This window comes from Acipenser ruthenus, chromosome 27, assembly GCF_902713425.1.
Source record: "Acipenser ruthenus chromosome 27, fAciRut3.2 maternal haplotype, whole genome shotgun sequence".
NCBI classification, from domain to species: Eukaryota; Metazoa; Chordata; class Actinopteri; order Acipenseriformes; family Acipenseridae; genus Acipenser; species Acipenser ruthenus.
In genome coordinates this window covers 20,750,634-20,768,436 of record NC_081215.1, presented here as the reverse complement: position 1 = coordinate 20,768,436, position 17,803 = coordinate 20,750,634, and the positions used below count along the sequence as shown (strand labels likewise).

Genomic DNA, 17,803 nt, shown 5'->3' with positions numbered 1-17,803 from the left:
GTCAGTGCTGCATAGAACTGAAACAGAACAAAACATCTTTACATGCGAAAGCAAATCAACGTTCATGCCTTAATCCCATTATATCTCCTATTCAGAAAAGCTAACCGTTCTATTCCTTCTCTTTGTTTCAACCATGTTCGAAAATCTCCAATGAAACCTCCTTCCAGGCCCTAAAGTATTAACATATTTTACTTATTACATGTTATCGATTAAACTGGGTGTGGAATACACCTCCAGCACCAGAATCGGACACCCAGCTCTAATGGGACTGTACGTTTACAGTGCCACCTTGTGGTCAAATATGGTAATAGTGGTTGAATAAGCTTTTGTAGAGAACATGCCACCCAGTGGCTTTTTGTCATAATTGCAGTTTCTTGTACAGTGGTATCAAAGGGAAAGTGAATTCTCTATTTTCTGCCAAATTCTGGAACTCACCTTGTGGCCAAATGTCGCCTTTATGTATTTGGAATAGCATTTTATAATGGAAATACACGTCTGTGTATGGATTTTAATTTGTTTCTGATTTCCAGGACAAGAAGCTGATCAAGGCCCTGTTTGACGTCCTGGCCCATCCTCACAATTACTTCAAATACACAGCGCAAGAGTCAAGAGAAATGTTTCCAAGGTCTTTTATTCGCTTCCTGCGCTCCAAAGTTTCTAGGTTCCTGCGGCCTTACAAGTAGTTATAAACTACTTGCACTTGGACAATGTTCTTTTTTTTTCCTTTTCTTTGTGCAACTTCTTAGAACAAAGTCAGTTACAGTAAGTTGCTGAAATGGTCACAAATCAACAAGGAGCTGACAGAATCTAATAACTGGCATCATGATGGGGAGAACAGGAATGCTCAGAAGAAGAGAGATGAATTTATTACTCTAGACAAGACTTTCTGACAACATATCATGGACTATATATATATATATATATATATATATATACACAAACATTTTAACTGATGTAGTACTTATGTTCAAATCAAATGGGTTGCCTGATTTTGAATAAAATGCACTGGCATTAGATTAGATTCCAACTAGGTAAAGTCCAATTTATGAAGTCTGTGTTATATGAGCTAATAGAATAATGTCCCATCATGGGAGTAGAAATATTCAGAGTAGTCTTATTAAAGTCAATGTGTAGTGTTTTAGAAGTGCCTATTCTAGCTTAGAGATAGCACTGAATAGTCGACCCATAGAATAGAAAGCGACAGAACCTCAGAATCTGAAGTCACGTGATTGTAAAGTCATTGTAAAGTGCAGTTGCGGTTGCAAACCAATAACACATGAATTGCATTTTAGAACATCAAAATTCCAAGCAGTTTTCAAATGTAGAACACAAAGAGCAAAGGGTTACAAAATAGTATATTCACAAATAAAGCACCAGGCATTATCAAATACGTCATCAGAATTTTTTTAAGTGGTGTCTAGGCGACCTATTTGACTATTTTTACCTCAACTGTTCGACTGTCAAATTAATTGTTTTTCTACCCCTATCCTAGCTCCTCATAAAATATTCCACACATTCAAATAGCATTTAAACTATGGCTGTAGACCATGGAATCTCAAAAGGTCATAAATACAGTACAATTCTCATATAAATGATCGTGTGTCGAGATGTTGTTCTTTATCATTGATGTGTTGATCATCTAAAACCTTTTACGCAAGAACTGTCCTTTTTGAATAGACGGTTCCTGATAGAGAAGAAAATAATGTTATTTTTGTATTCTTCAATCCAAAAGATTATTTAATGCTAAAAAAAACAGCTATCTCCCATTTATATTAAAGGGGTGTGTTTATAAGCATATGTTATCATTTAAAATGATGCCGTGTTCAATAAAGTGCATAACCAAGAAAAAAAAGAATATAGGAATAAATTGAATGCTTGTGAATTATGATAAAGATGCAATTGACATCATGACAGTAAGAAGGCAATGGCACCAGAATGATACAGTAGTTCCCATAGTTATTATGGAGGCTGATGAGTTTGTCAAAATAAGAGAGAGCTGGGCACTTTGATTCCTTTATGCTGAAGTTGAATAACTCTGGGTTACACTAATTCAATGTTTAATGAATTATTGAAATAATAGAACACAATAGAGGTGATACTTGTAAATGCAGATGTAAATATGTTTAGGTAAGACTAACAGTGTTTTAATGCTCCGCTGTTTTAGTTTGAGTTTAATAATTTCCATGACTTTAAAATACTAGTATACTATACAGTAGTACACTTTAAAAAAAAAATGGGTACATATGGATATCATACTAATTAATTTCATGACTCGTTAAAACCATTTGCACTTGTATTTCTAATCAAAAGTATGTTAAAATCTTGGAATCTTTTTGGTCAATAATTATTTTACTATTTGAAATCTAAGCATGTACATTCAGCCTTCACAGTAACAAAATATACAGTCCATACAGTTTAAATAGTATTTTATTAGCTTCAGTACCACTTTCACTGTGTAATTTGTTTTTCATGGTTGTCTCTTATTTGAGTTCCCCATGCTTTTCATGAGGGCTCTTTTTCATCCCCACTCACACACATTGTGCCATCCTGCTATACTGAAGCTATTAAGCACAGGGGGAGGAAGCTAATACATGTGGTCCAGCATGCTGGCAGGCTACTCTATATCTCTACTTACCTTCAGATATGAATTAGAGAATGAAAGTTGCTCAATCATAAGCGAGTAGTGAAAAGGGTACTGAACTAAATGCAGACAGGCAGAATACATTTGGCAAATTCACCTGCTTAACCTGTTTTGAGATCCCAAAAGGTCATTGAATGTTTTTTTGTATTGTCCGTCAATATGTTATACAGAATATTGCATGTGTAAATGTTGTGTAATTCGCTAAGAATGCTTAAATGCGAAGACCCAGTGACATCTGCAGGTGAATACATGAGCATATGTAGCACAACCGTTTCCTTGTCTTTGGTAACTTTGGTTAGCCTTTGGATCATCCTTGCACGTGGAATATCTTGTGTATATATTGTAAAAAGATTTTACATATGATGTATTTACATTGACCATTGGTAAATTGAAGCAGGGAATTTTAACTTAGTGGATAATGCGTTGAGGATAATGCCCTTACTGTTGTGCATCCACCTGTTTGTTCACTGTCCACTGTTTTATTGTCAAACTGTTTTGGATGATGTAGCCTTCCCTTTCATTCAAATGATACTGTACCATTATTGAATTTGACATTGTATTGTTCCATTTTTAACATGCGTTAACATATTTGAAAAGGTTTGTCTCTTTTTTTCATTTTATTGGAAATGTCGGCCATTGGGCTTCATATGTAATAAAACGTATGCGTCAGAAAAAGTTTAAAGTACACCTTTTTTTTTTGGCATGGAGGGGATAGTGTAGATTAATTCAAAGTACTCTTGTGAGGCACCCAGTAATGATCAAATCGACCATTTCGTTTCTTATTAGTTTTACCTCTGAATTTCTGTGAGTGTTTGAAGTTCTGGGTGGATAGATTTCTTATTACCTGTAGCACTATTGAATATCTAATGATTGACTTTTTTAGTTATGGATGAACTGTAATATCGTAGTTATAATGTAAACTGTAACTTAGTGCAGATGGGTGATGGGTCTTAATTATAATGGGAAACATCTTGAGTGAATGAAAGTATATTTGAGATGCAGACTCAGTGTAACGTGGACCACCTGGGTATGCACACTCATCAATGATTCATAAACATAGCATAGACTGCCTGGAACTATATTTCTGTATGTGCAAACGACTGTGTTGTAAATATTAAATAAAATAAATAAAATAAAAAAATGTACTGTGTTTCACAAAATATTTCACCAGAATGGACTAGATTCACTAAGCGTTGATTGCGCTTTAGGAAAACAAAACTGGACCGATAGAACCACAACAGAATTGTAAACATCGGAAAAGGGCAAGGGAAAGGTACAAGAAGCTACTTCCTCTATAAAGTTCTGTAACTTCCTTTTGTATTGCTGGACAGAAGACATTGCATACCCTTTCAAAGTTCACGACGGTAAATTTGCAAGGTTGCTTTCCCATCATTACATTGTATAAATTACATGTTGAACACAAAATGTGAATGTAATATTAACCGCACAAATAAAAAACCGCAAACCTGCAGAAGACCATCCCATTCCCGACCACTGTGAGGCGCTAACGGATTGTTAATGTTGCGGAAACTTTGCCGGTTCATCTATCGCGAGATTTAAATCTAGGCCATGATTGGCTGGCAGAATTATAGACTCATATTTCAAAAACGGTTGTTGTAAGAACAAACAAAAAAAAAAACACAAAGGTGGGGTGAGTTTTTAAAATGAATTCTTTCTTTTTCTTTTTGTCGGGAAATATTAGCGGTTGTATGAAGCGCAAAATTTGATTTGTACAGCTTTTCCAATGTGAACATGTGTGATTACTTAAGCAGCATTTGATTACGTAGATTCGACTTTACTCAATACTACGCAAGCATCTATATACGTGTGTTGTTTCTGCGTAGACAGGAAATCATTTTCAGACCAAAATTAGTTGAGTTAACTCAATGGACCTTAAATAGTTTATTGTTAAGCAAGTAGTACGTGCCTTATTTACAAATAATTAGGCTTGGTAATGATATTTACTAGCGCAAAATACTACTGTTCTAAAGTGCACAGGATTATTGCACAACACGTGTGTCAACAGTGTCGCACTTCGTTATTTGAAATATTATTTAAGAATTCGAATTAAATTAGTAATTTCAGGTGAGGTACGCACGGCTTCCAGGCCTTATCTACAAAAGGACACCTTGACTTTGTTGATAGTGACGATCGTCTTCCGTTGGTTTGTTTACTTCCACATTTAGCTGTAACAAAGGTGATTTGTTTGGAACGCATGTTATTGTCATAACAAGGCACCCTATGATAATTAAAACGGATTGTTTTCCCCATCTCATACACTAAGTGAAACTTTCGGCGCTAACATCTAACAAGCAACTATTTCGAGCATCTTCTTGTAGGGCCAAATGCCCATGAATAACTGATTTCGAATAACCACAGTACAGTAGGCTACAATATATATATATATTTTGTAGTATTTTAAATACCAATATAAATGCAGACTGTTTTGCATTAAAAATTGTATTTAAATGATGCAGAGTGTATAGCTTCTTTAATCTTTTTATATTTTGAAATGTTTTATTTATAGCAATTTTTTTATTATTATTATTATTATTTTTTTTAACAGATTCGTTGAACACGCCAAGAAGACGACACCTCTGGAGAGGATAGCAAATACATATTATTTTCTATTAATAGTATTAATTTTCAACATATGTAGGATTTGAATAACATTCACCCAGGCATTTTCTAAAATGTTTAATGCCATTGGTGTGTACATCTGTTGCATTGCTAACAAACATTAAAGACAATATATACCCACGTGGACCTTGACTGGCCACCTGAAACCTCTACAGTCATTGTGAATGCAAAAATAATTTGTCCAGACTAATATTCCAAAATCATTTCACTTCTACACAGTCATCTCAAATTGGTAACTCATGTAGGGGTGTATACAACTTAGTAAAACCATCGCTGATACTATGGAAAACCAAGAAAATGAAGACCACGATGGTAAGTTACACAGCACTTAACCTGTCCTTTTACTGGCTTTTAGCATCTCTCTTAATGTATTGCATGTAAAAATGCTTGGTTTTGCAGAGAATGCCCTGCAGTTGGATAACAGCCTGACTAATATTAATTGGCTGGGAAGGTTTTCTTGTAACAGCATAGCTCAACATAAAGGAAAGAAGGTCACAAAGACGAAGGTGAGTAATGTAACAACAGCAAGTGAACAGAGGTCATAGTATATTAAGGAACAGTTATATATACAGTACATGCATGCAGTTGAAGAGCATGGTTTTACTTGTGTATATATACTTTTTCCATCCAGCTGAAGGAGGATTTGTAGTCTGAAACTTCCTTTTGATTTTGCACCTTTTGGTACACCAGTTTTCCTTTTCAAATTATTAGGCTTCCAAGCCAAAGGCTGGGGAAGCCTATTGTTATTGCTGTGTTTTATTATTATTATTATTATTATTATTATTATTTTTCCGCACAAACAAGCTGTGAAATTTTGTACATAGTGCGCTAACCAATGCGCTTAAATTTCACGATAACTGCTTGGAAGCCTTTATAGTTGCTAGCAACTCTAGTTATTATTGCTTTTCTATTGTGTGGCTATTTAAAACAATTCAATTCAATACTTATGTATTATTCAAGGGGGTTACTGTCAGATCTTAATCCAAGTCTACTCTGCCTATTCTTAATATGATTCTGAATATAGCTACAGTAGCATGTTTTACATAATCTGTTTTTAAATAAAATATACATACCCCTTATGAATAGAACATGGCAAGAATAATACATAAAATGTGCTGGTTTGCTTTAGATTGTGAAGCCTCCAAGATCTCCCTCAACTAAGCGTCCACCATATTCCTATTCAGAATTGATCAAACTTGCCATCAACAGTATCCCAGAAAAACAGTTGCCACTTCAGCAGATCTATGCCTGGGTAGAAGAGCATTTTCCATACTACAAATATGATGCCAACCCTGGGTGGAAGGTAAACATATTGATAGGAGGATGGAATACTTTGTATCAAATTTTGGAATTGAATTATTGATTTGCCTAATATTGCTATCACAAGTTAGCTATTTTTATTTTTTAATACATTTTTTTAACCTAACCTTTTCAACTTCTTCATCTTTCCTTTTTATTCTTGCATTGCTTAGTGTAAAAGTAGATTTGCAATTGGTTAGCCGTAGTCAAATATTTATATTACCTCAATATAAAGGAATATTTTAAAGACCATTGGTCTGACCCAGACACCACCTCAGAAAGTGGAAACAATAACATTTTCTTTGGAGGAATCAGGGTTTCTATTCAAAATCTGTTGAAAAAACATTTGGCCTTTAATGGGTTAAACAAGTATTCTTGTTTTATAGACTTGTTTTGAATTATAGAATTTATAGAATTGTTTTGTGAGAAATGCTTAATATAGGTTTTTTTTTTTTTTTTTTTTGAAGTGCATGTACAATCACAGACAGTAAGCTTGCAAAAAAGAAAAGCCTATTCACTTAATTCAAATTGTACAGAGGAAATGATCCAAGGAGGCTTTAAGTACCTGCTGCTGTTCTCTCTCTTTTTTTTTTTTTTTAATACTACAGTATTCTGTTTTTTGACCCACGTTTGTTTTTGATAGAACTCAATCCGACACAGCCTTTCTATGCAGGACATCTTTGTAAGACAGACAGACAGAAATAGCAGAACTGCCTACTGGACCATTAAATCCAACCCTGAAACCAAAAGCTGCACATCTCATGAGCAAAATGTAAGTGTGAATGCTAGATCTTTCAGCACTTGTATAACTATACTTATACAATGCATTCACAGTAGAACAGTAATAATGATGATATATATAATCTATATCTTTGTCAGATCCTCTTAATGAGTTAACTTGTATAATGTTCTCAATATAATGAAGAAGCCACCATTAGGCCACATGCACAGTATCCACGTTAACCTTAATTTTGGTAATGTGTATGGTTTGCATTTTTTTCATAATCTATCTATTCTCTTTTTAGTGTCTAGGTCAGGTGCTAAGTGGCCAATTAAACTATGTCCCTGCCCTCCCCATGATGATTAATGTGGTAAGATTTAGTATTTGATGTTTTATGAATTGTGTTAAAATTAATTAGTTGAAGGTATTGACTGTGCTGGAACTAGCGAGAACTGCAATAATAGGCTTGAATTTTGCATTTTCAGTAGTTAAACTAGAATGGTGAAGCGTTATGACTTGCATGATAAACAAGCTCCTTATATCACTCCTGTTTAAGATGCAAAAATGCTGTTTCACTTTTTGTATTCTAGAATAATGGAGTTACTATCGTGTCACCGCAGAATAAAGGTAATCTTACTGTAAACGTTCTGTTAGTGTGTCTGGGGTCTCAAGAGGATGATTCAAGGATACCAATATAATTAGTGAGTAAGGCATCTGACTAGGGCAAGAAATGCCCCACCTCCAGTTCTGCTCTACAGACACCTTGCACATTTCAAATATATGACCAGGCTACCAATTTGTAAGCAAAGGGTCTAAGTGGGGTAATCAACAAGGGTTTCTGTGTGTGTGTATATCTACAGTAAATATATCTAAACAAATCCATTGTTTGTTTTATAAGTTGGCTCTGTAAAGAAAATGCAAGCCTTACTTCCCCGAGGGATCGCTCCGCGCCTCATTCCTGTTCCAATTTTCATAACCCCTTCTGTAATGTGTGAGCCATCTTCTGTACCACTGCCTACTGCACCCATCACTCAAGCTTGCAAGAGGAAGAGAGTAATCGCTCCAAAGGTAATGTACTACACATGTTTATATTTCTCAGAAGCTTGAAAATGGAATATACAGAGTTCTGTTGCCCTCTGACTGGTACAGACAGATGAGCAGTAGACGGTACTCGCTAATATATTAAGTGGAATGTGAGCTAAACGATTTTAGAATTAACGCCCAGCGCAGATGGGATAAAGATTGCTTTACTCAGTACCTGATTGGCTGAGGCGATCTGTAAGGTTTATTATTGGCTTTTAAAATAGCAGTGTTAATTTAGTGGTTTAGTACACCATCTTGGTCTGAATGATTTATATGGCAACTGTTGTCTATTTAAAGGTCATGGTATGTTTTGTGACTTTGGTGTACTAAAAGATATTGAATTCTGTTCCCCCATACAAGATTGGATTGGTAATTTAGAGAACAGTTTTTTTTACCCCTGTTCTCTAAATGTGCCAATTAGATACCGGATGCACTAGTACATTCCATAGGGTTTATATCTCATTCATTTTGGACCTTGCAGATTTAATATTTTTCAGCAATTACCATAATGCTGCTAATTTGCTTTTAAGTAATTGTTTTCCTTCCTGGCTGTTGAGCAGTTTTCTAAGTGTAAGCAGGTTCCTTTTTTTTTCTGTAGCTCCTGTACTCTTGCGTTAACTGAATATACTCAACATTAAATGGCCAGGAGTGCATGAGGGTTATTATTATTATTGTTGTTGTTGTTGTTGTTAAAGTACTTTTGTTTGTTCTTCTTTTTTCCAGCTTCCTGTATCAAGGAACTCAGTTCCTGGAATGTATTCTTCCAGAGAGTGTAGTACACAAGCCTCTTCAAATGAGACTGCAGCTGCACCCGAGTCCATTATAGCTAAACGATGGAAACAATCTAATCAGCCCAGGCATCATCAGAAACGGAAACAGAAACACCAGACGCTAGCAGAGCCTCACTTGCAGTTGCAGGAGAATGTTGTTCTGTCCACTGACTCTGGCTTAGAAATTGATAAAGACATCTCATTAGGACAGAAGACAAACTGTGAGAAATGTACTTCATCTCCCTTTAAAACCCCTACAAAAAAGAATCTGGTGGGCCTGGCCACGTCGACTCCATACGGGGGATCTCACTGTCTTTCCCCAAGTGGGATTCTTTCCTCGTGGAAGACCGGGCTGACGCCTCCCAAATCTGTGGACAGTTTATTGGATGGTAGTTTATTTAAATCTCCAGGTGCAGGGAGTTTATATACAAGTCTCGGATTGTCAGCCCTTGGTGACAATGTGAAGACCAGCCTTGACTATAACAATAGTGGGAAAGGTTTGACAGAGTTCAGTTGCCTTGGTTTTACTCCGATTAAAAGTGCCAGACTTTCAGAGGGATCAGGATTTGACCAACAGAATGAGAGCTTGCCAAGAGTCTTTTCCTATTTTACCCTCCCAGATATTGGAGAGGGAACTGACTTAGCCAACGTTAGCTGGTCTGCTTTTACTGCAGAAAATAATTGACAGTATTGTGGATCAAGAGATGATGTTCAGTATGCATTTCTAATATGTAAACAAAATCATTTTGGAGAAACATGTTTGTTTGTTTATTGAATCCATGTCATTATTATGATTCAGTGTGTAGCAGGTCTTCACTCTAAATGGCTTGCAAAGGACATACTGTAAAAAAATATATATTCTAATAATGTATATGTATTTATGTGAAGATATGTTTGCTTGGGGGGAAATAAATATTCAACTTGGCAAAAAATAAATTGGACATGGTGTGTGTGTGTGTTGTTAAATATAGGTATACAGTATTTCTGGATCTCTTAAAATGAACTTCAAGCTATGTACTGTATGTTTACATATGTAAGCTAATGCATAGAAACTGTTAATACTGTAGCCCTTGAAAACTGTCCTGCATATTTGGCCTACATAAATGTCAAAGCATCTCATTACTGCAGCACACTGCCTGTATTCTGAGAACACACTTTCTCCAGGCTTTTGAGGATCTAAAATAATAAAAATGAAACTGTGTGTGTGTATATGTGTGTAATATATATATATATATATATATGCACTCACCAAAAACCTTTTAAAGATGTTTTAAATGTATTTATTATGGCCAAAATCTTTTCTTTCATAGCCATTTGGTATAGTGTTTATTAACAGAGGATTTGTTTCAGCTGGATGTGCAGTACAGAATCTCCAGGCTAGTGTTCCTGTGCTCAGATATGTGCTTTCGTGGTGGGTAATTTGCTGCAGTCTATAGCAAAGCACAGGCTTGTCTTTAATTAGAAACCTGTGTTAAAAATTGGGAATTACATGTGACTACTTATTGAAACTTTGTCTGTCCAGGGTATGTTGCATCTCTGCTTGAACAGACTATGCATGGCAGGCACATACAGTAATAGAACCTGAATATGAACCCTATATAACGTGTAAAAACAGTCTGCAAAACAAGAGCGGTCTTGCTGTTGCTGTAAACTGCTTTATGTTTCATATTCACTCCCGATGACTCTCTTTTGTCAGTCCTAGACTCCTAGCAGTCTCGTTATTATCGCCTCTGGCGCATCCTCGCGGTCAGTGTGCAGTTGGCATTTTCAAACGTCAGAGCGTTTGTTTCAATCGGAGTATATAAAAAGGCTGCAGTCTGGAGTGTTCTCATTTCTGCTAAGCTGGTAGCTTCGAGTGGTATAGACACGTAGCATCGTTTGGAGATGTTTTATTCAGGGCTCCTCACAGAAGGCAGTAGAAAGGAGATGGAAATGCGAGAGGCGGCTTCTCTCCGGCAGCAGCGGAGAATGAAGCAGGCAGTCCAGTTTATGCACAAGGATTCTGCAGATTTGCTTCCTTTAGATGGACTGAAGAAACTGGGCACCTCCAAGGAAACCGTAAGTTTGTATTTGTGGCTATTGCGGCTTGCTAAAAATAATGGTCACATTATTATTTTTTTGTTTTTCAACAACAAATGAGCAGATATGTTAGATAATGTATTCATGTAACAAAATGTGCGATCACGATAAAGCAACCCTTTAAAGTGTTTTTATTAAAATATGTGCTTTTTGAAATCTCCGTTTGAGGGTGAATACTGAAGAACACAGTGGGATCAAGCAGCGCAGTGCTTTAGCGTTGCAAATCATGCTGAACTCAGCAGAGAAATGTCCAACAATGGAATCCTGTCTTATTACGCAGGAAAGCCTTGGTTACTGACTCCCATGTTACCTGTTGCCTCGATGACTATAAATACATTATTTTTAGGCAGGTGGAATATAAAATAATAATAATTATTTCCAACAACAAATTTTGTTTGTCAGGTTTTTTTTTTTGTTGTTTGTTTTTTATCCTAATGCAATGGCAGTAGAAATTGTTATCTTATTTTACTGATGCATGTGCGTCTAGCACACAGCACAGGATATATAATTTGCTATTTTGCTATATTCCTGTTTGGGAGCTGGGAGCTTTTAGGTATTAATTGTCCTTAACTAGTATTAGGCAAGTAAGTTTAGGTAGTTTGTTGAATTTGAAGGATTTGTGCGGTGTTCATACAAAGGGAGAAAATATAATAAATGAGAAATCTTTAATGAGGGTGAAGCTTGATTTTTAAAGAATGCATTGTAATTTGAATGTATTTACTGGAAACCCAGTGTTGATGTTTCACCGGCACAGATTATATTCTATTCTTCGTTCCTTGTTTGTGTGTCGTGGGCAGGCCCGCTGTTGAAGAATTGGAGAGAAGGAGCTTACCTAAAGCAGTAAGCAGGTTGGAAAGGGTTACCAGTACTCGGAGCCCCTGAGCTGACGCGTGTGTCCCTGGGGAGTGTGTGGGTGTATCTGCTGCCTGTCACACAAGCAAAGGGCAGAAGCAGTGTCTCACGAGAAGGAAAACAACAAAAAAGCGGCACTGCTTTTCAAAACAAGCCCATTTAAGAGGGAGGGCAGTGGGGGTGGCAAATTCTTTTTTTTTTTTTTGGTAGTTGGGCAGAATGCAGAAACATTGTGATTCACTGCAGGGTACAGCGACTGAATTCTGGGTAATACAGTGCAAATAAAAGGGTTCGTTTATAAATCTGATCATTTAAACAATATAGATCCCATATGGTATGTATTTATGGCATTTGAAATGTTTAGCTAGAAACATATTCATATTCAAACAAAAACAAATATTATATCAGTTTTATGAGATGCACATTCTAGTTTTTTATACTTATATATTGTTATCATTTCAGATACCTCGAGACTGGCATCTCCTTGTTATTTAAATGTTCTCCTTGACTGTATTGTTATAATAACTTACTCTAATTTTGTTAACCGCAAAAGTGAAGTCTAAACATGATGTATCAAATTACAGCTTGCATTCTGATTTTCTCAAATAAACCATTTTTTGGTACCTAATGGGTTAAAAATGAAGACACTTCTTTACCACAAATTATTGAACATCATGTCACACTTTTTACATACCACTCAAGGTTGATATACAGAGGTTCACTTTTTCATGATACCGATTGCTCTAAATGTATATTTACAGCCGTGGAAGAGGAAGTATCACTCATCCTATGAATTGAGCTGCTTGGCATTAATTACACAGCAGGCAGCATTGGTAGCACAGTAGGGGATGGAAAACTCCATACTCACTTTAAAGCACCTTGAAAAGGGAATTACCTTACACCATATCAGTGATGGAAATATGACACCTAATGCATAGCAGTTTCACCCATTCCAGGTTTTATTACGAGCTTGATTAGTCACAGCGTACAGGTAACAAGCTCAGGTGTGTCTTATTCATAGTAAAACCAGGAATGGATCAAGCTGCTATGCAATGGGAGTCTTATTTCCATCCCTGCATATCCATCCTTACACTTGCTTGAAGTGAAAACCAGGATACCGATAGCAATGGCTGCTAGTTTAGTATCACAAACCACTTGAATGGTACAGTGTGCTTTTTTCTTTTTATAGCAACCACATAACATTCTGCAGAGGCGGTTACTGGAAACGAATTTGTCCAAGTTTCGAGGAAACAATTGTGGAACAAGAATCCCGAATAACGGTATCTCAGTGCAAAGCTATGGGTTTCATCAGGACAGAGAGCAGAGCCTAACAACAAGCGAGGAAGAAGACCTTATATGTGTGTGCTGTAAGGTAATGGCAGTTTGCAAAAATTGAACAAAAAGGAAATAACATTATGGGTCAGTGTGCAGAGTGACCCAATCAATGTTTTTATTTATTAATTAAATACATGTTGATGTCGTCACTCATTTTCCTACATAATTAAACCAAGGAGGTTATCCGTAGTTTTGAAGCTGCTTGGAGGTTACCATCCACACAAACAGCAACCCTTACCTTGCTTAATTTACCTAGTTGGGCAAACCCAGGGATTTGAAATCCATACCGAAGGCTTACTAAATCATGACTGCATTACAGCTATTGATGTATTCCAATGTGGCTGTATTTCAAATGTTTAACTTAATACATGCACTGTTTTAAAATTGATAGAGCTACCATGAAGCGCTTGGCAATGTGTGTATTGTTCTAAACATCGTTCTCCTGTGCACTGATCTGATTCACTTGCCACTCTTTCACCTGCAGTGTGCTGGAAAGGAGATCAAAATTGTAATTGACACAGGCTGCCGATTCAACCTCATTACTACAGCCTGCCTGGATAGATTTGGGTATGCATCACAAAGAATTCTATCATATCCATTTTCCTTTTTCTTGCTCTATGGTGAACTAGAGCTTTTAGTATATACATCTAAAACAAATTTTGCTAACACTGTTACATTTATATTTTAGATACAATATCAAGGGCCCAATATGGCTGGTTTCACAGACCGAGGTTAGCACTAATCTTGGACTGCCTGAAGTTACCTTATATTAAGTTATATTAAGTAAGGTCCGAAAAATCGTACCTTGGGTAAGGCCGTTGAAACCAGCCTAAAAGTAGTGGTTTTAATCCAAACCCATGTTTCTGTGTTAGAATGTTATGTATCATTTTGTTTGCTACAATCTTTCTTATTTACTGCAGTCTGAAGGAACTTGTCAAGATAAATGAGACTGAAACAGAGACTCTCCCTTTCCCACATAACATAAAACCAGTGGGTCAGATTGAAACGCTCCCTCTCATGATTGGGCAGATAAAGGTGGACTGCTCAGCAGTTGTTGTGGGTAAGTTTTCTTCAAATAATACCACACTTAGGAACAAATGTTTGTAACTCATTGGTTTGATCTTGCTTTCTTGAGACTTTTTTAAAATTAATATTATCAATTGAATACATTTTTGTATCCAACTATAATGGCATTTTGCAGAACCAGACTACAAATATTCATATCCTATGTTTACCCCAAACCATATTCATATTCCATGCTTACATATCCTATGCATTTTTTATTCTAACTGTAACTCTAACTGTAGCTTGAGATCATCACGTCTGGTGGTGTCTGTATTGTTTATCCAGTAGAAGGGCCTCAATTGGATTGAGGCAAGCCAAAGGGGGTAAATGAATTCCCTGCTATAGTATTCAAACCATTCCCTGACCCATCAGTTATTAAGGGCAATAATAACACTTATCTGTCCATGATATGCTGGCATGCCTGCCATACAACCCTATCAATGTAATGGTAACCCTATTCGATTACCTTGGCATACCTTCCAACATTTAGAAGACTCCCTGTGCTGCTGCTGTGTTTAAGATGTTAAAGTCCTGGGAGGTGGCTCCGCCATCTTGGTAGTACATGCTAATGCTGTATTACAATCTTCACAAAATGGAGTTTGTCACCTTTCACTGCTTCAGTCTACTTCATTCCCTGCTTCAGGCTGCTTCTGTCTCCAATTATGTGCTTAAGTTCGCAATGGTTTCTTTTTCAGAGAATGATTTTGAATGTATGTCTCTGGGGTTTAGAACATTGCGATCCCTGAAGGTAAGGCAATGTCCTTGCTCTCAAAATAATTTCAGGTAAATAAGTCCTTCTTTCAGTAAGCGTGATTGTTTTTTTTTTTTTTTTCATTTCAGTGTGTAATAGACACGAACAAGCAACACCTAGTTCTGGGCACAGCGGAAAGGGAGCAAGTTCCGTTTTCTTCTAGTAAAAGTGAAAATGAAAGGTACGTTTTATAATGGGAGAGCTGATATCTCTTACCATTTTATAATATTAATACTACAAAAACATGTTGGACGCTTTTGCTTAGAGGTTCTCAAACTTTAAATGTTACATTTAAAGTTGGATCATTTCCGTATTGGTCCCTTATCGGGACATCAGCATGCTGTGAAGAGTGTCATTAAAAATATTTTATTTCTTCTCTCCACAATTCAGCTCTCCTGAAGTGTGAAGGATCTAATCTCCTCAGCAAGTTAGATAGCATACGTTACCCGTGGCTGCCCAATTCTTGTAAATTTGACAGCTAGTGTTAACTACCTGTACATGGGAACTTAATTAGATTTTGCACAACCAGGGCACGAAATGGCCGGCTGCCTCCTTGACCTGACGAGCCCAGTTCTGATCTATGGCAGGTTAACTCCTCAATTTGCCATAATGACATCACATAAAGTGGTCATAGCATTTACATACAGTAGCAATTTGAAGAACGTAGGTACCAATGAGCTACAGAAATGCACAACATTTAATAATGACAATGTCAGATAAACTCTTTCTTGCCCAGTTTAGTGTGCTTAAACTGTACATTTGTCAATGGTTATGCTGCTTCTAGCAGTTTTAAAAATATGTTCATACATTTTAAGGTAAGACTATATATACGGTATCAATCATACTAGCTAAATTGGCTTTGACATGTAACAACTTTGCAGATTATATGTGGTTTAAACACCTACATTAAAGGTTGCTGTTAATTTGATCAGAATAAAAATTAAATGAAAACAATTACACATTTGCAAACCCAAGTTTAATTGACACCATTTCCAGATTATGACCACTTAGCACTACAGACCTGTGTTAATTACCTCTGTCTTATTTTATAGATAGCTGGAATTCCATCCGTGCTCTATGTTTTGCTATGTCTTGTAGAGATTATTCAGAACCAACATTGTTGTAGACAAGGATATGGAGTGTAAAAAAAATAATAATACAAAATGCCAATAAAGTAGAAGAGTACAACATTTGAAATGTAATTTGTGAGCATAATGTAGAAACAATTTCACTGCTATGTAGTATTTATGCTGCAGTCACCTTTTTAGCTGTTCTTCAACAGATTCCGTTTGATGTCTTAAAAATAATACCAGCTCAACCTTTCCAACTAGTGCCTGTCATTTTTATTGTTTAGAGACTGCTCTTTACTTGAGTATTAGGTGCTGTATTTTAGTAGCATTTGCGCAAGTGGCACTTTGTATTAGCTTAAATATCAATCCATTTTTTTTTGTGAACTGCCTACCTTATGTTACAGACTTGTGGTAATACAAATGTAGATATGTTGTTATAACAAAAGTAGTTGTTTCTGTATGAACCAAAGTGCAATCGAAGGTCCGTTTACAAATATTTTTTACATCTGTGATAATAGGTGAATATTTTTTCAGTTAGATCAGCAGTAACTTGGGTCTTTGATCTTTGTACGTAGCTGCCTAGTTTTTAACTTTCTATTTAAATGAAAGCAGTATGATTATCATTACTGTTCTATACTGTTATAAGGAGCCTGTATATTTGAAATAAAATAAATGTTTAGATCTGCGTGGTTTCATCATTGAAGTATGATCATTTCAAGAAAATCCCAGAGAGCAAAATGCTTTTTAATAGAAGTCATGGGGGATCTGATTTAATTTGTTTTCTGAATGAGTTTCCTGAATGAATGCCTTGCAACTGTAGGCTACAGATATTAAATCTGTAAAACCCTGTAGAATAAAAAAAGCTGCTTATTTTCCCAAACTAGATATACAGTATAGAAATCTTTGGTGTAGGCCAGAGCCTTTAGATGAACATTCTTAGTATTTTTTTTCATCTCAAGCCTTGCTGTCATGGTCCCTTTTATCTATCCAGGAATTCAACAACCCTGTGCTATTAGACTCATTCTAAGCAAAGTCTAGGATTACCTGTAATGAATGGTGTAACTGTGTTTTTACTTTAATTATAGCACGGTTGTCAATACCTTTATCTAATTAGGACAGGCTTGCACAACCCAAAGGAATCAAAGGCAGTGCACACTATTTAGATCTAATGATCACCAGCTGAGAGTGCCTCTTGCATTTTGTAATTGCAGTAGTGCATTATTAGTGTATTCAGAACCAATTCCTCCCATGTTGTGCAACAAGGAAAATGTTATTAAAATCAATGTGGGTAAGGGATCAATACAATCTGAATAAATTATAACATCCACTTTGTGCATCCTTTATTGATTCTGATCACTCTGGGGTAAAATATGTTTTTGTTTAATTGCATTGATCCTGCTGGCGTTTTATGTGCTGTAATGGGAAAGTGTCATTGGATGAAAGTAAACATTGCACATACTGAGATTGTACAATCTGGAATATTGACCGCCTTGGAAA

General features: G+C 36.2%; 3 protein-coding genes across 8 annotated transcripts in view; all 3 read left to right on the top strand.

The window, feature by feature from the left end:
- Window positions 1-3,782, top strand: part of LOC117432152 (signal peptide, CUB and EGF-like domain-containing protein 2) — a 30,760-nt gene extending 26,978 nt beyond the window's left edge. For both annotated transcript variants that reach the window (XM_034905135.2, XM_059002428.1), the window contains one exon: window positions 531-3,782. In XM_034905135.2, coding sequence (XP_034761026.2) covers window positions 531-683 — 153 coding nt within the window. In that variant the 3' untranslated portion in view covers window positions 684-3,782. The remainder of the gene's footprint in view (window positions 1-530) is intronic.
- Window positions 3,783-4,194: 412 nt separating this feature from the next.
- On the top strand, window positions 4,195-10,090 carry LOC117432208 (forkhead box protein M1-like). Of its 5 annotated transcripts, none has more exons than XM_059002330.1 (9): window positions 4,195-4,292; window positions 5,208-5,593; window positions 5,681-5,787; window positions 6,411-6,584; window positions 7,254-7,352; window positions 7,606-7,671; window positions 7,892-7,928; window positions 8,200-8,369; window positions 9,108-10,090. In XM_059002330.1, the coding sequence occupies exons 2-9, from the start codon at window positions 5,563-5,565 to the stop codon at window positions 9,837-9,839; spliced, it is 1,416 nt and encodes a 471-aa protein (XP_058858313.1). In that variant the 5' UTR covers window positions 4,195-4,292; window positions 5,208-5,562; the 3' UTR covers window positions 9,840-10,090. The 5 variants fall into 5 exon arrangements, with proteins under 5 accessions (XP_058858313.1, XP_033909672.3, XP_058858310.1 ...); XM_034053781.3 differs by having other exon boundaries at window positions 4,198-4,292; window positions 7,224-7,352; XM_059002327.1 differs by having other exon boundaries at window positions 4,199-4,287; window positions 7,224-7,352.
- An 812-nt stretch (window positions 10,091-10,902) lies between these two features.
- LOC117432077 (nuclear receptor-interacting protein 3-like) lies at window positions 10,903-16,991 on the top strand. The gene is made up of 7 exons (XM_034053525.3): window positions 10,903-11,212; window positions 13,275-13,457; window positions 13,905-13,987; window positions 14,341-14,480; window positions 15,181-15,233; window positions 15,326-15,417; window positions 15,627-16,991. The coding sequence occupies exons 1-7, from the start codon at window positions 11,039-11,041 to the stop codon at window positions 15,640-15,642; spliced, it is 741 nt and encodes a 246-aa protein (XP_033909416.1). The 5' UTR covers window positions 10,903-11,038; the 3' UTR covers window positions 15,643-16,991.
- Window positions 16,992-17,803: the final 812 nt, after the last annotated feature.